The sequence below is a fragment of the Sorex fumeus genome, unplaced genomic scaffold, assembly GCF_029834395.1.
Source record: "Sorex fumeus unplaced genomic scaffold, SorFum_2.1 ptg000045l, whole genome shotgun sequence".
In the NCBI taxonomy this organism is placed as follows: domain Eukaryota; kingdom Metazoa; phylum Chordata; class Mammalia; order Eulipotyphla; family Soricidae; genus Sorex; species Sorex fumeus.
This window is the reverse complement of record NW_026606102.1, coordinates 20,705,355-20,725,627: the sequence shown is the minus strand read 5'-3', so window position 1 is coordinate 20,725,627 and position 20,273 is coordinate 20,705,355. Positions and strand designations below refer to the sequence as shown.

Sequence of the window (20,273 nt, the reverse complement as noted above, 5' to 3'; positions counted from 1 at the left end):
GCGCCGTCCGCGTTGGGGATTGAACCCAGGCCCGTCGCGTGAGCGCCAAGGGCCCTGTCTGCTGTACTGTCGTGCTCCTGCCCCAGTGGAGACCGCCTGGGGCCTGGATGGGAAGCGGGAGGCCAGCCGAGAGTTTAGCAGTAGTTCCGCCAGATAATGAGAGCTCATTCAGCATTGACTTTTAGAACTTTCTGGTTTTTAATTTCCTTTTCTGTCCTGCCCTCAATGGCTTGACTATCTCGGCTCCACAGGGTTTCAGATGGGCTGGCATTAGAGAAAGATTTTATCAGTCCCCCACCAAGGAAAACTGTTCGGTTTGGTGGAACTGTGATGGAAATCATGCTGAAATACAGAAAGGTAAGAGGAGGTTCCGGTGGGGCTTGGGGTGTCATATTCCTCCCGCCACCCCCAGCTTTGCTGAAGGAATGTGCGGAGATTTGGTTTTCATTGGTCCGACTAGAGGGGCTGGAAGACGGCTCGATGCCGTGGGCACGGTGGGGATCAGGGTGTCCTGCTCTTCGTGATCCCCAGTAGGGATCGCACCTGGAAGAAGGCTCGGCGGTGGACACACAGGAGGGCCTCCGCTTATTTCCCTGGGCCACCCTCGCACGCAGGCGATTCTGACGCCCGTGGTGTCAGGGTCCTGGCAAGGCAAGGTTAGAAAAAGATAAATAAAAACGCGATTGCGACTTACGCTAAACACTAGTAGCTGTGAGCAAACATGTAGGTGCCAATCTTGAATTCGAACATTTAATAGCAGCACACTACATTCAGCTTCAAATTAGAGCAGTGACCTGTTGGTGGAGATTTCACCTCTTGAAATGCTTTGCATAGTATCAGTTAACTATTATTTGGGGACAGTTAACCCCGGCCAGGGATGTAGTTCAGCAGCAGAGCCTTAGCTTTGCACATGTGAACCCCTGGGTTTGGTCCACAGCATCTCAAAAACAAAAACAACTCTGTTAATAAAGAGTTTGGGGGTTTGTTTTGCATTAGTTTAGAAGCGATTCTAAGGTTTTTTAATAGAAGTATTTGTGACGGAAGGGAAATCTGAGTGACCTTTTATCTGTAATACGCACTTATGATCAAATATGTGAATAGGTAGTGTCTTGGTTTCCCCTGTGTTGAATCGTGGTGATCTCCCCCCAAGCCCCATTTTTTTTTTCTTTTGTGAGGTTTGGGCCACACATGGTAGTGCTTAGGGGCTATCCTCCTGGGCTTTTGTACCCAGAGGTCACTCTTAGTGGTGTTTGAGAGACCATATGTGATGCTGGGCGTGGAACTTGGTTGGCTCCATGCAAGGCAAATACCTGAATGTTACCACTATCTCTCTATATCCTCCCCTTCTAAATTTTTGAGAATTCTTAGGAGCGCCTATGTTCAGATAGCAATCTACAACAATACTTAAATACTAACGACCATTTAGTTTTTCCAACCACCCTAGCGCAACTAACATGAATTAACGTGAATGTGTAGGGGTTTTTTTTTTGTTCTTGTTTTCACTTTTTGGTTGTTGAGTCATGCCCCTGTGACGGTCAGGGCTTACTCCTGGCTCAGCACTCCTGAATTACTCAGCAATGCTCAGGGATGCATGTGGAGTGCTGGAGATCAGACCCAGTTTGGCCTCATACCAGACAAGCACGTTAACCTGCCATGCATTCACGCCCCTGAATTTTGAGGGTGTTTTCATAGTCCTGATTTTATAATCCATAATCAAGTTACGGCGTTCTTCATTTTGTCACATGTTAAAGGTATAGTTGAAAGTTTTACTGTTGACCTTTTAGAGGATACCATTGCAAGCAAAACTTCCTTTCTTTTTTCTTATTAAGGGTGAGACAAATGACTTTGAGTTGCTGAAGAACCAGCTGTTAGATCCAGACATAAAGGTACTTTTGTCTTTGATTATTAACCCAGTTGTTTTCACTTTGTAGCTGTTGCAGTTTGTACTGTGGGTCCTTCCAGTCTCTGGAACCTGTTCTCCGAGATCCCTTCATATTTCAGTTAATCCAGTGCGTCCAAGCAGGAGCGGTTTTGCTTTTGGGGGCGGGGCGTATGGGCACTTGGAGACTTTTGAGGTTGATGCAGCTTGGGGAGGAAAGGGATGCCACTCGACTCTGGTGACCAAATGGCAGAGATTCTGTTACACCTCCTACAGTGCACGGGCAGGCCTTCCTAATGGAGAATTTTATGCAGAATTTTTCAGTCCTGAGGGTGAGAAATGCAGCTTCTGTCTTTCTAGGACCTCCTTTTCTGGAGGGGCCGAGGGTGGTTTCGGGCCGCGCCTGGCCATACTTCTGGCTCTGAACTCAGGAATTACTCCTGGCACTGCTTGGGGACCGACATGGGGTGCCGGGGATCAAACCTGGGTCTGCAGCAAGGCAGGTGCCCTCCCGGCTGTCCTGGCTCTTTAGCGCTCTAGTATTTTCCATGCAGTATGCGTTCTTCCGGTCTCTTCTAAAAAAAGAAGCTGCTTTTTTTGGTGGCAGTGTCTCCCCAGCGATGTTTAGAGGACCTTGGCGACTTCCTGATGATGGAACTTGGGGATCTTATGTACCCCAGGCTTGTCCTCTCTCCTATGAGTAATCTTCGCGATCCCCCAAAGTTGTATTCTTTTAACTCAAGATTTAACAACCACCTTATAGTAACAACTCCATACATTGTTGCCCTTTTTCCTCCTTTCTTCTCCAGTTTTGGAAAACAGTCTTAAGGGGGCTGTGGTACTCAGACTGCTTGAGAACAACTCTCAGCTCTGCCATTACCCAGTGTGTGATCTTGGGCAACGTTTAATCTCCCTACGTCTTTTTCCCTCATTGTAAAACCAGAAAGTCCAGGGAGCTGTTCAAGTCTCCGTGAGATCAGCGTTTGGCCCAGCTGCTGACTAAAGGGCTTTAGCGTCCTTAGCTGCTGCTCCTGCTGACGGGGCTTTCTTGGCTCTCACTCCATGTACGTCCACTCTGAAATCTGTTGCTGTAATGTCTATGCCAGGAATTTCCAGGAGTTTTGTTCTTTTTTCCCTTTTTGGGGGGGGACGTGGAAGGGCACCTCTGGCGTGCTCAGGGGCTCTCTGCTTCAGGAACCCTATGGGGTGCTGGGGATTGAGCTGGGGTTGACTGTGTGCTATGCAAGTGCCCTGCCAGCTGTCCTCTCTCTCTCTGGCCCTTAAACTTTATTTTGCTGTGCTGGGACCCACACAGGGCGATGCAAGCAAGGGCTCTGCCTCTTAGCCACATCCCAGGTGCTTCTCTTGTCTGGGTTTTTCCATTGGCCCTCGCTGGTCACCAGCCTTGTATGCGCTAATTTACGTTTATTGACTAAGTTATCTCCCACGTGCAAAGCAGCTTAGCAGCCTGCCGAAGCCCTGGGTGCCTGCTGAAGGATAACGGCCCTGCGCTGCCACATGGCTGCGTCGTGTTCCCTGTGCCCTGCCTCTCTCCGTAGCCGCTCCCCTCAGCTGGCTGTTTGGATCTGTGCCGTCATGTGGCCCTTTCGGTTGGGCTGTTGGCCTCCCTCCCCACTTCCTTGCTCTGTGTTCAGGCATGGACTGGGGCCCCCTTTATTAGCTTTGTGACTCAGGGCCAGTCACTGTTCGTCTCCGTGTTGCCGTCTGTTGAATGGAAGCCGGTGACAGTACCTGTCTCAGGGCGTGGTTGTACGCATGAAATCTCAGAGCGGTAGGAAGTGCTCGGTGAGTGTTGCGACCTCATGCTCCCGCGCCGTGAGGCTGAGCTGGTGTGCGGTCTCTAGTGGAACTTTCTCTTGTTGGCTTTCACCTTGTGATGATACATCATTCAGCGCGTCTCCCTGCAGGTCTTTGTGCACACAATTGTGGTTTACAAAGACATCAACAGATTTTCTCTTTGCAAAGATAAATCTAAGGACCTTTTTTTTTTCTGTTTACCCCAGCCATACTGAACAACTTTCAATTTTTTTTTTTTACTTTTTGGTTTACCGGTATTGCTCAGGTATTACCCCTGATTCTGCACTCAGGAATTACTCCTGGTGCTCAAGGGTCCATGTGGGATGCTGGGGATCGAACCCCCAACCGACCACATGCAAGGCAAATACCCAGCCCGCTCGCTGTCCTATTGCTCTGGCCCCTACTAAAGATTTTCTTTTCTCTTCTGTTTTTTCTTCTTTTTGCTGCTTGGGTCACACAACCAGCGGTGCTCAGGGCTGACTCCTGGCTCCGCACTCAGGGGCCACTCCTGGCAGGGCCCAGAGACCATATGTAGTGCCAGGGATGGACCTGAGTCTGGCACAGTTGCTGTCCCTCTGGTCTGGAGTCACTCTGTACTTGTCACAGTTACATAGTAACAGTCGTGTTCCCTGGGGCCACTGCGGTACCCAGGGGTGTGCTAGCCTGGAGCTTCCACACACTTGGCTGCAGAACTGGCCAGGAATCATAGGAATTACCTTTTTTTGGTGAAAAAATTTTCAAATACATTTTGTCTTTTTTACTTTCTGATATACATACTTAAATAAGGTTTATGGCACTAACCAGAATCAAATGCTGCCCTCCCTCCCAGGGAAAAAATTAAAGGAAAAATGTGGGAAGAACAATTAATTGGTTTGTTTAGTTCATTTCTTCCTCCCTGCCAGCAAATTCTTCTGCTGTCAGCTCAAACTTTTTTCTCATTCAAAACGTATGTTATAATGGTCAGTTTCATGGTATTTCAAATAGTACCTCTGAAACCAGAGGGGGTGGGTATGGGGGAATAACCAAGTATGAAACACATAGAATCAGCCGTATCTTTTGTCTTTCAAGAATCTGCCCTTCTTGGGTTGGGTTCTGTTTTCTGTGTTAGCCGGCCCAGGCAAGCCCCAGATCCTCATGAATGTCTGTTTACTTTGGATTGTTTTTAATTGCTTTAAAGTGTATTATAGTTGGTCTGTCAACCTACACAGATTATGTATTCTATAAATTAGAACTCTGCAGCTGCCATGTGTGAGCAGCACAGGTGATAGGATTGCATTTTGCGCATGTGGGGCACTGGGGATTGTACTTATGACCGTATACTTAGAAGGCAGGTGCTTTATAACGTGTGCTATTTTGCCGTGCCCCAGACTGTTTTTTTTAATTTATGTTATTATTTTTTTCTCTTGGGTGACACCCAGTGTTGCTTTAGTTTACTCCTGGCTCAGCACTCGGGAATGACTCCTAGTGTTGTTCTGGGGGACCCTGTGGGATGCTGGGGATGAAACCCAGGTCGGCCACATGCCAAGCAGATGCCCTTCCTGCTGTACTATTACTCCAGCTCCCAGACAGTCTGTTTTGAATCCGGTTTTCCACTGACTTCTTGGTTAGTAATGTTGCTCTCTCCGCCTCATTTTCCTTAGCTGTGAAAAGGGAATAATCATGGTACTCTTGCACTAGTGTTAGGATTGGGAAAAGAAAACATGCACTGGACCGAGTGCTGTCCCTGGCCCTCAGTGCGCGATACCCCTAGGGAGAAATGATCTCTGACTGCAGCATCCCACCACGTTGATCAAATGTCTGTCTCAGGTCTGTCCGTTCTGTTTCAGTCTGCGCTCTACGGCAGTCTTCTCAGAAGGCCTCCCTGGAGCCCAAACTGCTTTCACCGCCAGCACAACCCAGGACAGGCGGTAGTACTTCCCAGTACAATTTGTGGGTGCTTTCTTTTTTAATGTTTTTCTTTTGGGTTATACCCGGTGATGCTCAGGGGTTACTCCTGGCTCTGCGCTCAGGAATTACTGCTGATGGTGCTTAGGAGACCATATGGGATGCTGGGGATTGAATCCTGGTTCAGCTGTATGCAAGCAAACTCCCTCAAACTCCCTACCCGCTATACTATTGCTCTGACCCCACGAGTTTTTTTCTGGAGAGCAGTAAAGTAGATAAGTTTTGGGCACTTCTGCTATAGCTTGTTGACTGAGAAACTGAAGCTTGGTTCAGTTACGGCAGCTATTAGAGGATTAGATAGAGCAGGTGTTTGTTCAATTCTTCAGAGCCATTTGGAAGAAACCGGTCCAAGAAATGCCAAGAGCTGGGTTAGTTTCCCAAAGTCGGGAGCACGGCGCAAAGGGACTCTGCACAGAGGGGAGCATTGCACAGAAGGGAGCATTGCACAGATGGGAGCAGTGCTCAGTCGGGAGTACTGCACAGAAGGGAGCAGTGCTCAGAAGGGAGCAGTGCACAGACAGCAGGAGCACTGTACAGTCGGGGGCAGTGCTCAGTTGGGAGCACATCACAGACAGGAGCAGTGCTCAGAAGGGAGCATTGCAGAGAAGGGAACCATGCTCAGAAGGGAGCACTGTACAGAAGGGAGTAGCACACATGCATGGGCCATGAGGATGGGAACAGCCCGTGCAGATCTGCTCTGTGGCGGGAGTTTCTGTTGGTGCCAAGTGGTTGACATCCCTTCTGTCCCTGACGTCTGTAGCTTGGTTTCATTTTCCTGTCCCTCGTGGACATGCCTGGGCATGCCGGAACGTGCCCGGCTCCTGAAGGTTGGCAGCTTCCTGCCCTGTCTCCTACCCACTCTTAGGACTCCGAGAGCTACGAAGCTCTAGTTCTAATTTTTGTTAATTTAGGTCTCTTCACTTCTGATTCTACATTGACCATTAAAAAAAAAAAACTTAGTTTTCCCCACTGTGTGTGTGTGTGTGTGTGTGTGTGTGTGTGTGTGTGTGAATGCAGGTGCTTTTTATGTAATTGATACTTTATATATGGCTGCTGCTGCTGTGTTTTGGTATTTCCTTCACGTCATTGAAAGTTAGTAGGGAAAGTAATTTTACTGACTGGAAAATAATTACATGTGGTAGTGGGACCACACTTTTTTTATATTATTTATAGATTATCACAGAGCCATTTCCCCCAGCCCCAAATTTTGCAGTTGTTAACAAAATCAGCAGTGTTTGGGGGCTGGAGCGATAGCACAGCGAGTAGGGCGTTTGCCTTGTATGCAGCGTCGACCCGGGTTCGATTCCCAGCATTCCATATGGTCCCCTGAGCACCGCCAGGAGTAATTCTTGAGTGAAGATCCAGGAGTAACCCCTGTACATCACCGGGTGTGACCCAAAAAGAAAAAAAAATCAGCAGTGTTTGTTAACTTAAAAAAAAAGGTGGGGGGGCCACATCCAGTCAGCACTTACTCCTGGCTCTGTACTCAGGAACCACTCCTGGTGGTGCTTGGGAAACATAAGGGATGCCCGGGGATAGAACCCAGCTGCCTGTAAGGCATGCCCCCTGCCTGCTGTACTCTCTCTGGCACTGTTAACATTTAAGATATGTTCACTTTTTATGGGCTGGAGTGATAGCACAGTGGGTAGGGCGTTTGCCTTGCAAGCAGCCAACATGGCCGACCCGAGTTCGATTCCTCCGCCCCTCTCGGAGAACCTGGCAAGCTACCAAGAGTATCCCGCCTGCATGGCAAAGCCTGGCAAGCTACCCGTGACACATTTGATATGCCAAACACAGTAGCAGTTGTGACAATGGAGACGTTACTGGGCCCACTCGAGCAAATCGATGAACGATGGGAGGACAGTGACTGTTCACTTTTTATGGTGTCTGATACTAAATCCAAGACCTCATGCAAATGCAGCGAGGTTGTGCACTGGGCTACATCTCTGCTGAGTATTTTCACTTTGCTTTTGTTTTGGGGCCGCACGTAGCAGTGCTCAGGGGGTACTCCTGGTTCTGCGCTCAGGGATCACTCCTCGCATCACAGAGGGACCTCATGGGATGCTGGGAACCGGGGTCGTTCGTGTGGAAGGCAGCTGCCCTACCCACGCTTAATACCTGGCCCCCATTTTCCCTTTCTTTGACTGAATAGAAGTGATAGAACTAACGACTTTTCTAGTTATATCAGCACCTGGATTCCTTTTAAAATTACTGTTTTGGGGGCCAGAGAGATACTATGGCAGGTAGAGTGTTTGCCTTGCATGTGGCTGACCCAGCACCCCATAAGTTTCTCCAAGCCCCACCAGGAGTGTTTCCTGAGTACGAAGTCAGGAAAAAGCCCTGAGCACTGCCGGGTTGACGCCAAAATAATAACAACAAAAGGGAAAAACAAAATTCCCCCAAAAGGGAAATGGACAAAGAGGAAATTTACTGAAATGTTTTTTTCAATTTTGATACAAAGAAATTCTCATCTTAATTTTAGTTTGTAGCATTCCCCCCTTAAATAGTTGAATATTGTCATCTTAGTGAAGTTTTCAGAGGGTTTGTGATTTGAGAGTCACTATTTGTATTTAACTTCAAGGATGACCAGGTCGTTAACTGGCTGCAGGAATTCCGCTCATCCATCACCTACCTAACCAAAGAGTTTGAGCAGCTTGTCAACATCCTCTTGGTGAGTTCACGGGCTCTCCGGTGACTGTGTGATGTGGCATTGAGCAGGTGGGTTCGAACGGGCAGGATCATGCTCCTTTTTCCTGTCCCTTCTCTGGCACAGCGCCTGAAGTGGCTGAACCGAAGTCCTGCCGTGGTGGAGGAGTATCTGGGTTTCCTTGGTAACCTTGTGTCAGCGCAGACAGTTTTCCTTCGACCATGTCTGAGTATGATCGCTTCTCATTTGGTGCCTCGTAAGTGGATTCCCTTCATTTGCTTTGTGTTTCCCATTAAACTATTCCTTTTGCATTGTGCTTGGGAGACTGCTACCATGGAAGATGCCAGGATACATCATGGCAGCATTTCTGGGACCCAGTGACCTCTAGTAATTCAGGTTGCATATAATGCCCTCTGGGCAAGTGCCTAGGTTCATTTAGTTGTGAGTTTCTTCTTTTTTTTTTTTTGTTTTTAATTTTGCTTCTTGGGTTACACCCGGCGGTGCTCGGGTTATTCCTGGCTCCGTATTCAGGAATTACTCCTGGTGGTGCTTGGGGGACCTTATGGGATGCCAGGGATCAAAGCTGGGTTGGCCGTGTGCAAGGCAAACATCCTACCTGCTGTACTCCAGCCCCCATCATTTTTTTTTCTTGTTGATTGTTTTGCTTTTGGGCTACACCTGGCGGTGCTCAGGGCTTACTCCTGGCTCAGCACCGGGAAGATCTCCTGGCATTGTTCATGGGACCATCTGGGGTGCTGGGGATTGAACACGGGTTGACTGTATAAGGCAGTGCCTTACCTGCTGTCCTGTCTGGCCCAAGTTGCTGTAATTTTTTATTTAAAATACTTTTAAATTAAAAAAATAAATAATTTTTTTTCTTTTGGTGACAACTTTGTGCTCAGGGCTTACTCCTGGCTCTGCACTAAGCGATCACTCCTGGCATGGCTGGAGAACCATAGGAATTTCTGGGGCTTAAACCCAGGCTGGCTTCGGTTGTGCAGGCAAGCTTCCGCCCCTTTACCATCTCTCCTTCCCCATTTGCTGTGATTTTTATGAGATATAATTTGTTGAGTTTCTGGTGAGGCCTTAGATCTTAGGAATGTTTAGCTGTCTAAGAAATAAATTAATTTGCCTTTCTTTTTTTTCAGATTGTAGATTTAATCCTTGTACTAAGATTAGCACTGTAGCACTGTCTTCCTGTTCATTGATTTGCTCTAGTGGACACCAGTAACTTCTCCATCGTGAGACTTGTGGTTACTATTTTCGGCATATCGAATATGTCACAGGGAGCTTGCCAGGCTTTGCCTTGTGGGTGAGATGCTCTTGGTAGCTTGCCGGGCTCTCCGAGAGGGGCGGAGAAATTGAACCTGGGTCAGCTGTGTGCAAGGCAAATGCCCTACCCACTGTGTTACCGCTCCAGCCCACTAAGATTAGATCAAGGGAAAAAACATTTTTGTAATGTTAACCTTTTATTTCCCAGTTGGCACCATCATTTGTTATCGTGTTAATATTTTAGACATACAGTGTTAGAGCATCACACTGGCCACCAGAGCGCCAGCATCCCTGATTCTGCCACTGCTCCCCCTTCCCCCAAAAGACTCAGCTCTGCAGGCTGACACTCGTTGTTTTCATTGGCTGTTGTTCCCCTACTGTGTTTTTTCTTCCTTCTTTTGAATTTTGGACCACATCTTAGGCTTACTCCTGGCTCTGTGCTCAAGACTAACTCCTGGTGGGGCTCAGAAGGCCACATAGAGGACCACAACGGGTGCACGGGAACAAATTCGGGTCGACTATGTACAGAACAAGTAACCTACTTGCTGAACTGTCCTCCGGCCCTCACCCCTCTTATGTTCACCTCACACATGAGAGACATCTTCTGGTGTTTGTCCTTTTAACATGCTCCATTTCTGTCCAAGTTGTAGCAAACTGCAAGGTTTCATCTTCTAGCTAAGTACTATTCTACATGTCACAGTTAAAGTGTGTGTGTGGGGGGGTGTTGGACCATGCAGCAATGCTCTGTGCTCCACGAGACGCTCAGGGTTCGTATGTGGACTTGGTCAGGTATAAGGTCGGTGCTTTAACCCCTGTAATTTCTCTCTGGCCCCGAACCACAATTTCTTTACCCATTCATCTGCTTTTGGGCATTCGAGTTGTTTCCAGATCTTGCTGCGTGATGTAGGTGTGCAGTCACCTAGGTTGGCTTTTGAAGTCCTGATTTTCTGGTCTTAGGAGGAGGAGGAGTGGTTAGGTTTCGAGGTCAGTGACAGAAGAGTAACATGTTTTTCCTTTTTCCCACAGCCCGAGTTGTCATGAAGGAAGGCGATGTCGACGTTTCCGATTCGGACGACGAAGATGAGAGTGAGTCTAAGAATGCGGCAGAGAGCAGACAGCTCCTGTGTCCCGGCTCATGCTAATGGAACAGGCGTCCCAGCAGCCTCGGGATGTGTTTCGATCTGTAGATTGTAGCCAACCAATGGCAGCCGCTGAGGGCCTCTGTTCTGTTTGGCATGAGTTAAAGCTCTTCGTGCGTCACTTCCGTAACCTGCCAGTTAGTTCTCCTTGATAGTTGATGGAGAAAAGCCTTGAGATTGAGATTTGTTGATGAGTGACTGACTTTGGCTTAGCTGTACATTTCATTCTGCAGTTGTTTTGGGATGCCCAGTCTCTTTCTTCTCACTTTGTAGACCTTCCTGCAAACTTTGACACATGTCACAGAGCCTTGCAAATAATAGCAAGATATGTCCCATCGTAAGTATACTTTTGTTATGTATTTGAATCACGATATTTAGATCTGAAAAGGCTGGAGACAGTAGAAGATTATAAAATGGTGGCTTTAAAACTCAAATACATTTTGTGGTTTTTATTACTGATTTAACATGCTTTCTACAGAAAATGACAGTTTAGTTTTTGACTTTTTTTTTTCTGCTTTTCGGGTTATACTCGACGATACACAGGGGTTACTCCTGGCTCTGCACTCAGGAATTACTCCTGGCATTGCTGGGGGACTATTGAACCCGGGTCAGTTGTGTGTAAGGCAAATGCCCTACCCACTGCACTATCGCTCCAGCTCCTAGGTTTTTTTTTTTTTTTCTTTTTGGGTCACACCCGGCGATGCACAGGGGTTACTCCTCTGCACTCAGGAATCACTCCTGGCGGTGCTCAGGGGACCATATGGGATGCTGGGAATTGAACCCGGGTCGGCCGTGTGCAAGGCAGACGCCGTACCCGCTGTGCTATTTCTCCAGCCCCTAGTTTTTAAAAATATGTATGCAAATTTTTCTCAAACTTTGTATTTGGTTAGAATTGTTTTGGAAATTTTGGTAGCAGATAGGTTACCAAATATTTTCAGTGAGATATCTCTGTATTTATGTCATGACACTCGTGTTTCCTCTGTAAGCTTATTTTTTTGGTTAAAGTCCAAATTAGTATTTTTACTATATTAAAAATAAGATGTATATAGCAGGTAAATGTTCAAATTTAAGTTCCAGTTCCTTTTGAGGTAGGGTTCATTGTTTGCCTTAATAGCATCATTAGTTGTTTTTTTTTTGGGGGAAATGTTACCTTCCAAGAAATTTAGTTGAGATGAATTTAAAAAAACTTCTTTTTTTTTTAAACAGGGCACCATGGTTTCTTATGCCAATACTGGTAGAAAAATTTCCGTTTGTTCGAAAATCAGAGAGAACTTTGGTAAGAACACTTTGCATGAATTTGGATAATGGAAGAGTTGTTTTGTATGACTTAATGTTAGGTGATGTTGCATCTTAAATTGAGTGGCCTTCCAGATCAGTATTCTTTATCCGCTGACCCTGGTTGAAAAAGTTGGAAACCAATGACCCACGTCTGTGATTATAGCTGGCAGGCTGTGGACCAGTCTGCCGTACAGGTGCTGGCCCATGGGTGTCAAAGGTCGGAGAACGCTGTTTCAGATGCTAAATTCAGATGGGAAATTTTACCTCAGCAAATAACTGATTTTTTCGGACCCACAAGATTATTTCAGTAGATGCTAGAAAGCATTTGATAAACACAAAACCCTTCGCTATCAGAAGTGGAAGGAACTTTCTTTAACCTGATAATGGACAGCTATGAAAAACGCAGAGATACTCTCCTGTCCAGTGTGACAGACTGAATGTGTTCCTCTGAAGATTTGGAGCAGGACAACAGTGTCCACTGTGTGTTTTTTTTGTTCATTACTGTGTTATGAGTCCAAGCTACGTTGATTAGACACGAAAAGACATCACGGGGAGATGGCACAGAATGTGGGGCGCCGGCCCAAAGAAAAGAAGCAAGGCATCTATATTAGAAAGGAAGAAGCAAAGCTGATTTTATTGGGCTTTTTCAGTTTTGGGACCACACCCGATGGAGCTCAGGCACTCCTTGCTCTGCTTGGGGCTCGACCCTGCCATGCTGAGGAACGTGAGGTTCCGGGGACAGATCCTTATCTCCTATATGTGGAGCCTGTGCCTTGGCCTGTTAAGCCGTCTCTTCGGCCTCATACTTTGTGGGTGGGGTGGGGATGGGATGGGGCTTGGGCCATGGGCCACGCTCATTGGTGTTCAGGGCTGACTCCAGGCTCAGTAGGTGTGGCTCCCCCTTGCCCCCCATTCAGCTCGGACAGGAGACATCCCTGAGCATAGAGCCAGGTGTGCCCCATTTTTTTGAGAAACAGAACAAAACAAAAACAGTGTTGCTTCTGGTGCTCAGTCAATCAAATTCTGGGTCAGCAATTTGCAAGGCAGATACCTTTGCCCCTGTGCTGTCACCCTATTTTTATTTGAAGATGAAGCTTGTTATTTGAAAATATTTTTTTTCTTTCTTTTTGGTGTCGGTGCCTCCCCAGTGGTGCTGTGCAGTGAAAGATGCTAGAAGAATACATATTGCAAGTTTAACTTATTATACCAAACGTGTAGAGAGACATTGTTTATATGTTGGTGACTAAATGGAAGGAAGTGAAGATAGTATTTAAAGACCTGTTTGCAGAATTTTGAAATATTTTCTATTACGATGTCTATATTTTTGTTTTAGGAATGTTATGTTCATAATTTATTAAGGATTAGTGTATATTTTCCAACCTTGAGGCATGACATTCTGGAGCTTGTTATTGAAAAGCTGCTCAAGTTGGATGTAAGTATTGCACAGTTGGTTTTTGCCTTGATTTTTCCCTCCTTCCTCCTTTCCTTCCTTTCTTGTTTTTGGGTCACACCTAGCAGTGCTCAGGGCTTACCCCTGGTGTGTTGGGGGTGCCACATAGGATGTGCCCTACCCACTGTGCTATCAGTTCATCCCTTGATTCCCCCATGAAATTTTTTATTTGCAATGTATGTGAAGCAGTGATAGCAGTCGGATTAGTTGGTGGCTTTGCACCATCATTGTATTTCGTGGCATGCCACTGTCTAGAGTGCTCCCCTTCTGGGTATCTGTGTCGAAAGAGTGAATCCCAGCCCCCGGATGCTGTATTTGAAATGCGTTTATTCCTTTTCTCCTTCTGTTCTCTTTAACACAGGTGAATGCACCCCGGCAGGATATTGAAGAAGCTGAAGAAATGGCAGCCCAGGCTGGTGGCAGGGCTGATGTTCCTGAAGGCCTGTTCAGTATGGTCAGCATCTGCTAGTGACACCCATACGAGGACTGGCTGTAGGGCGCTTGCACGCGGGAGGCCCTGGCTTCAGTTCCCAGCACCACAGGGAGAGGCAGACGGTGGCCTCTCCTCATTCAGGGCTTAGGCCCCGGCAGTTCAGCCTATGTGGAAGTGGAATACGAGCACTTTCTCTTTCGACCTTAAAACAGTTTCTCAGATTCGGGGTCTGTAGCTGGTGGCACTTGGGGCAGGAGCCACGTGCTCTGGGGAATGGCATCTAAGGCGCCTGTGTGTCGCGTGTGCACTCCTGCCCTCCACGCTCGCTTGCTGAGCCCACGGTGCTCAGGGTTACTTCTGACCCGACGCTCAGGAATCACTCCTGGTGGTGTTCGGGGGCCATGTGGAATGCATATGGGACTTCAGGGATCGAGCCCGGGTCAGCCGCTTACAAAGCAAGCGCTCTACCCGCTCTATCATTGTTCCAGCCCAGGATGAGTTTTAAATATAAATATTTAATTTTCCAAGGATGAAGACGAAGAGACTGCACGTGAAACACAGCATTCTGAGTTTCTTGATGAGATGGTCCATCCTGTAGCTGAACGCCTGGACATCCTCTTGTCTTTGCTCCTCTTCTACATGAGGGATGTCTGCTACGTAGACGGTACCAGCTTGTAATATTCCAGTAGCTGTCTGCTTCTGTGTGGGCATTTTCATCGATTGTGGTACTGCCACTGTCGATTCAAACAAAGAACTCTTCTAAGGCTGGGGAGATAGTACAGGGGTTAGTATTCACATTGCTAAGGCTTTATTTATTTACTTATTTTGGCTTTTGGGCCTCACCTGGCAGTGCTTAGGGCTTACTCCTGGCTCTGCACTCAGGATTTAATCCTGGCAGTGCTCGGGGGACCATACGGGATGCAAGGCAAGTACCCTTCCTCCTATACTATCTCTTCTCCAGCCCCTGCATTGCTCAAGTTTTACTGTATTTATTTTAGCGGGTAGTGCATTTGCCTTGCACTCGGCCAACCCAGTCGGCCCAGGTTCGATTGCTCCACCCCTCTCAGAGAGCCCTGCAAGCTACGAGAGTATCTCATCCACACGGCAAAGCCTGGCAAGCTACCTGTGACGTGTTTGATATACCAGACACAGTAACAAGTCTCACAGTGGAGACATTACTGGGCCCGCTCGAGCAAATTGATGAACAGTGGGAGGACAGTGCTACAGTGCAGTGCAGTATTTATTTTTATTATTATTATTTTGCTTTTTGGGTCACACCCGGCAATGCACAGGGGTTACTTCTGGCTCTACACTCAGGAATCACTCCTGGCAGTGCTTGGGGGAACATATGGGATGCTGGGAATCAAACTCAGGTTGGCCACGTGCAAGGCAAACGCCCTACCCGCTATGCTGTCGCTCCAGCCCCATTGCTAAGATTTTAGAATTAAACTTGGCCTCAGACTAATAGGATTTGTCGAATTCTTCTGCTCTTTTGAAACTGTACATATTTTGGGCCACACCTATGGTGCTCAGGGCTCATTCCTGGTGGGGCCCAGGGATCAAAGCTGAATCCACCATGTGCAAGGCAGGCACCGACCCCTGCAGTATCTCTGCTCCTGACTCTGGTAGCGTGAAAATCAGTACTTGTAAAACTGAAGTGCCAAAGTCTCTCTGCAGGTAAGATCGATATCACCAAAACAAAGGACTTATACCGAGATCTCATGACAATCTTTGACAAGCTCCTGTTGCCCACCCACGCCTCTGGCCACGTGCAGTTTTTCATCTTTTACCTGTGTAGTTTTAAGCTGGTAAGTGTGTCGGTAATCTTCACTTGTTTTAGTACTGCTCACAACTTTTCTCTTTAAAACAGAGCCAGGAATTTCCTCCCCGTCCCAACAAGACCCTGAGGTGCTGCCCACGAACAGCCTCTCTGGCTCCTGATCCCAGAGACTCAGGAACAAATCTCGGAACCCAGCAGGTTTTGGCAAGAAATCCCTCCACATTTAATTGTTAAAATTTCAGAATTTCAAAATGGCACGGTCACTACTGCAGCCATGCGACATCATATGTTATTCATAGCCAGCAATAGAAAACAAACTGCCTACTGTTGCCTTTTCGGCAGATCTGAGTGTTGGAGTAAAATCCCAAATAATAATGGTGGGTCTGGTGTCAAAATATTAAATGTGATCAAAGTAGAGAGAGAGTAATGTGGAAATCATCTGCCCCACAGGTAGGGGGAGGGTGTGGGATGGGGGCATACTGGGGTTGTTGGGGGTGGAGAATGGGCACGGTGAAGGTATGGGTGTTTCATTATACGACCGAGACTTAAACCCGAAAGCTTTGTAACTGCTCTCTCGGTGATTCAATAAATAAAATTGTAAAAAATGAAAAAAAGTAAGGTGGCGTTCGTGCCCAATTCAGTCAGCCTAATCAGTGGCAGAATAAATAACAGTCACTGTTCTCCCGTTCATCGATTTTCTCAAGCGGGCCCAGTAACGTCTCCATTGGAGACTTTGTTGTTACTGTGTCTGGCATATTGAATACGTCACGGGGAGCTTGCCAGGCTCTGCCGTGCGGGCGAGATACTCTCGGTAGCTTGCCGGCTCTCCGAGAGGGGCGGAGGAATCGAACTCGGGTCGGCCATGTTGGCTGCCTGCAAGGCAAACGCCCTACCGCTGTGCTATCGCTCCAGCCCAAACAACAGTGCTCCTACATACATACATACATACAAACAACAGGGCCGGGAGAAGGCGCTCGCTCAGCGTCCTGGTGAGCCCTGCTAAGCCCAGGGCATAGGGTTTACTGCTGTCAGCCTTGTCACACCCCTGGAGCTGTCATGCAGGACCTTGTGCACTAGGTGGAGACCTTGCCCTGAATTCGAACCTTTACTAAAACTTGAATGGCATTTTGATTTTCTTTATAGCTAACTCCTACACTCAAACCAACATTTTATCCAGAATTAAAGATGGAGTACATATATAATATTCTGTGGGTCTCGCTTCTGAATATCAGCCACGGATGAGAAGGTTTTCATGAGTGTACATGTTACTAGCTTTAGCAGAGACCTATCTGGGAGCTATTGAAGATTGCACTTTTTGTTTAAAAAAGCTTTTGGCACCTGGAGATAGAGTACAGGGGTTTAGGTGTCTGTCTTGGATGTGGCCGACCCTGCTTTGATCCCAGACAACACCACGAGTGACTCCTGAGCACAGAGCTAGCACTAAACCCTGCCCTGAATACCACTGGTTGTGACACGGCCTACCCCCCCCAAAAAAGCTTCACTGATGTGTTTTTTCCCCCATGATTAGTCTAGGCAGTCAAACCCTGACTGCCTTCATGTTCTAGTTCTGCTTTAAGTTCAGTATGTACAGAGACCGGAAGTAGCAGTTCCCACGGCCGTGTGGCTTTTCGTTGGTTTCCAACGATAGGATCCCTTTATGGCTTTTCAGATACCCCTAAAGCCCTGCCCAAGCCTCCGGATTCTGTAGTGTTGATTCGGAAACTCAGCTGGCTGGGGGAGTCTACAGGGTTATTTAATACCAGGAGAGGTTTGTTTTCAGTATTGTTACCTAAGGCGTTTTAAAAATAAGAGCCAAGGTAATGCATTCATTGTATAGTCCAACAGTAACTGAGGTGCTAGAACTTTCCCATGTTGGTGTTTGTTAGTCTCTCTCTCAAGTGCTTCAAAAGATCTGAGCACAGCACCGCTTTTTATAGGGATTTGCAGAAGCATTTTTGGAACATCTTTGGAAAAAGTTGCAGGATCCAAACAACCCTGCCATCATCAGGCAAGCCGCTGGAAATTACATTGGAAGCTTTTTGGCAAGAGCTAAATTTATTCCTCTTATGTAAGTAACCTAATTTTCCAAGTGCTTTTTCGTACCGAGCTTCAAAAGATGATAGCATTGTCTCAAGTCGGGGGAATAATCTAAGAACTTCGTTTTAGGGTTTGTATCGAATTGTGTGTGTTGTATTTCCTGGAGGTGACTTGAGAGCCAACAGGCGCAAAGCTCCTGGGACGCATGGCCCGTTTGTGTGTCGTCGTTTGCGTCCCAAGTTCACTGTGTCCATTAAAGCCAAAGAAAAATTCTCTTAGAGGCCAAAAGTCTGAGTGAGACGCCAGCCCTTAGCGGTCAGGGAGTGGGTGCCTGCCTCACCCACGTGACGGACCCTGGTTGGGTCTTTAACCCAGTGTGGTGCTCTGAGGTCTTCCAGGAGCTGGTCAGTGACGTTGGAGCACAGGACTCAGGGAGTCCCTGAGCATTGACAGGTGGCAGCTGCGTGGACATCCGCAGCCTCTCCTGGCCGGGTGACCGGCACCTTTGTCCACCCTGCAGAGAATGGGGGAGTTAAGCAGACGGGTGGCCTTTTCCTCATCACACGGTTCTCTGGCTCTGTCCCTGGGAGAGGCAGGGAGGCCTTCCGAAGAGCCCCTCTGAGAAACTGCCCCTTCCCGCAGGGCTGTGCACAATGCCAGCACTTGGGACCTGCCTTCCCACCTCGCCCTGTGCCCCCCCGTCTTTCCCTCCCCTGCCCCATGCTCTCCACCTTCCCTCCTTCCTGCTCTCTGCCCCCCTGCCATTGCCTTCCTTGCCCTGTGCCCCTCCCTTGTCCCCCCCCGCCCTTGTCCCCCACTTTCTCTCCCCGTGTTGGCTCTTCTTACAAGAAGCAGCCAACTGACTTGCAGTTTCTTCTTCTCCAGCACTGTGAAGTCATGCCTGGATCTTCTGGTTAACTGGCTGCATACGTACCTAGATAACCAGGATTCTGGAACAAAGGCATTTTGCGATGTTGCTCTCCACGGACCGTTTTATTCAGCCTGCCAGGCTGTCTTCTACACGGTGGTTTTCAGACACAAGCAGCTGCTCAGCGGAAACCTGCGGGAAGGTGAGTGGGTGGAGTTGGTGGCTGTGAACTGGGTTTCCCCAAGTCCGTCGCCCTGTGGACGGGAGCTCTGCTCACTTTCTCGAGAAGTCGAAATCTGTGGTATCGGGGGTAGGGGGTGGGGGGCGTAGGAATAGTACGGTGGGCAAGGTGCTTGCCTTGCATGCAGCCGATCCAGTTGGATCTGCGACACTTCATATGATCCCCCTAACCTTCCAGAAGTGGCCCCCGAATGCAGAGTGAGGATTAAGTAAGCACTGATGACTCTGGGTTGCCCCCAAAACAACAGTACCCCCTCCCCAAAATCTCCCCCATCCACTAAAACCAAACAACAAAACACTGAAAAACAACCACCAATAAAGCTGCACACACACTTTCCTGCCTTTCCGATGAGTTCATGCAGCTTGTAGACCCCCAAGGACCCCAAAACCCCTCGTTGTCTAAGGTGATTTGAGTTGGTAGCATCCATCTCAGAGGTTGTATTGGATCTCATGAAGTGAACCGCAGCTCTGCCTGGCAGTGGGCAGAGTGCACGGGGTGTAGGTGGCCGGAAGCCTTGGGTGCCCTCTTCAGCTGGCCCGCTGCACAGGGAGGCCGGAGAGGGCCTTCGTGGGCAGCCAGAAGCCAGGAGGGTGAGGCTTGCGCTTTGGGCCTAACACTGTGGCCCTTGTGTGTCCTCTCTCCTTGGCCGAGGGAGTGTTACCCTGGGACTGGGGCTCGTACACTGAGCTGTGGTCAGCCATGCGCCGGATGTCCTGACCCGGAATCGCTGCTGTCCTCGGGGTCCTTTGCTCCCCGATGGTGCCTGCCACGCATTTTGTTGTGCTTGCTGGGTGTCCTACCCACGAGCTGCTGGACTCCCCGTGGCTGCCAGCTCAGACTTGGCAGAAGCCACAGCCCTGGGGGCTGAACTCAAGGCCTCAGGCTTCCAAGCCAGGCTTGAGCTGCTGAGCCTTCTCCCGGCCGATGCTCCTTGTCCCAAAGACTTGAAAGTTAACTCTGTAGGGAAAAGGCTCTCTTTGGCTCACTTCCTCCTGCTTTGACTTTTGGGCCACTCCGAGCTGTGTTTAGGTCTTACTCCTGGTGGGGTCGGGGGGGGGGAGGGGACGGACACACAAACGCAGTGCCTGGAATTGAACCTGGATCAGCTGGATGCAAGGCAGGTGCCTAACCTGCTGTAGCACCTCTCTGGCCATCAGTTTGGCTTCCTAAGGTTATGTCTGACTGAAATCTATTAGACTGTAACTTCCTTGAAGGCATTCTCCAAAACCGCCTCCAGGAGATCAAATTAGATTGTCTTATTTTGCCGAGTGCAGTGGTTGGCCGAAGGAGATTTCCTCTGACCTGTTTTCCTCCATTTCTCAGCTCTCCCTTCCTTTCTGAGCTGGCCAGACTTTAGCTCGGGGGATTGTCCTGTGCTGGTAGAACCGTCGGCATACGTCTTTTCTCTTCCAGGAGTCCCCTTCCCTGGCCACTCAAACTGTCTTCCGGTCCGGCCCCATCACCCCTCAGACTTGAGAACCAAAGCT

At 48.3% G+C, this 20,273-nt stretch overlaps 2 protein-coding genes across 2 annotated transcripts in view; one reads left to right on the top strand and one right to left on the bottom strand.

Annotated features, from left to right (window-relative positions):
• The window catches only part of PDXDC1 (pyridoxal dependent decarboxylase domain containing 1), a 168,995-nt gene that overhangs the window by 77,257 nt on the left and 71,465 nt on the right, over window positions 1–20,273 (bottom strand). The gene's annotated exons all lie outside the window — the stretch shown is intronic.
• RRN3 (RRN3 homolog, RNA polymerase I transcription factor) overlaps window positions 1–20,273 on the top strand; it is a 28,121-nt gene that overhangs the window by 941 nt on the left and 6,907 nt on the right. Inside the window, exons 2-14 of the mRNA XM_056122374.1 lie at window positions 252–357; window positions 1,830–1,886; window positions 8,223–8,312; window positions 8,415–8,544; window positions 10,587–10,646; window positions 10,973–11,036; window positions 11,906–11,975; window positions 13,311–13,409; window positions 13,789–13,881; window positions 14,389–14,524; window positions 15,538–15,668; window positions 17,578–17,708; window positions 18,563–18,747. Coding sequence (XP_055978349.1) covers window positions 252–357; window positions 1,830–1,886; window positions 8,223–8,312; window positions 8,415–8,544; window positions 10,587–10,646; window positions 10,973–11,036; window positions 11,906–11,975; window positions 13,311–13,409; window positions 13,789–13,881; window positions 14,389–14,524; window positions 15,538–15,668; window positions 17,578–17,708; window positions 18,563–18,747 — 1,352 coding nt within the window. The remainder of the gene's footprint in view (window positions 1–251; window positions 358–1,829; window positions 1,887–8,222; window positions 8,313–8,414; window positions 8,545–10,586; window positions 10,647–10,972; window positions 11,037–11,905; window positions 11,976–13,310; window positions 13,410–13,788; window positions 13,882–14,388; window positions 14,525–15,537; window positions 15,669–17,577; window positions 17,709–18,562; window positions 18,748–20,273) is intronic.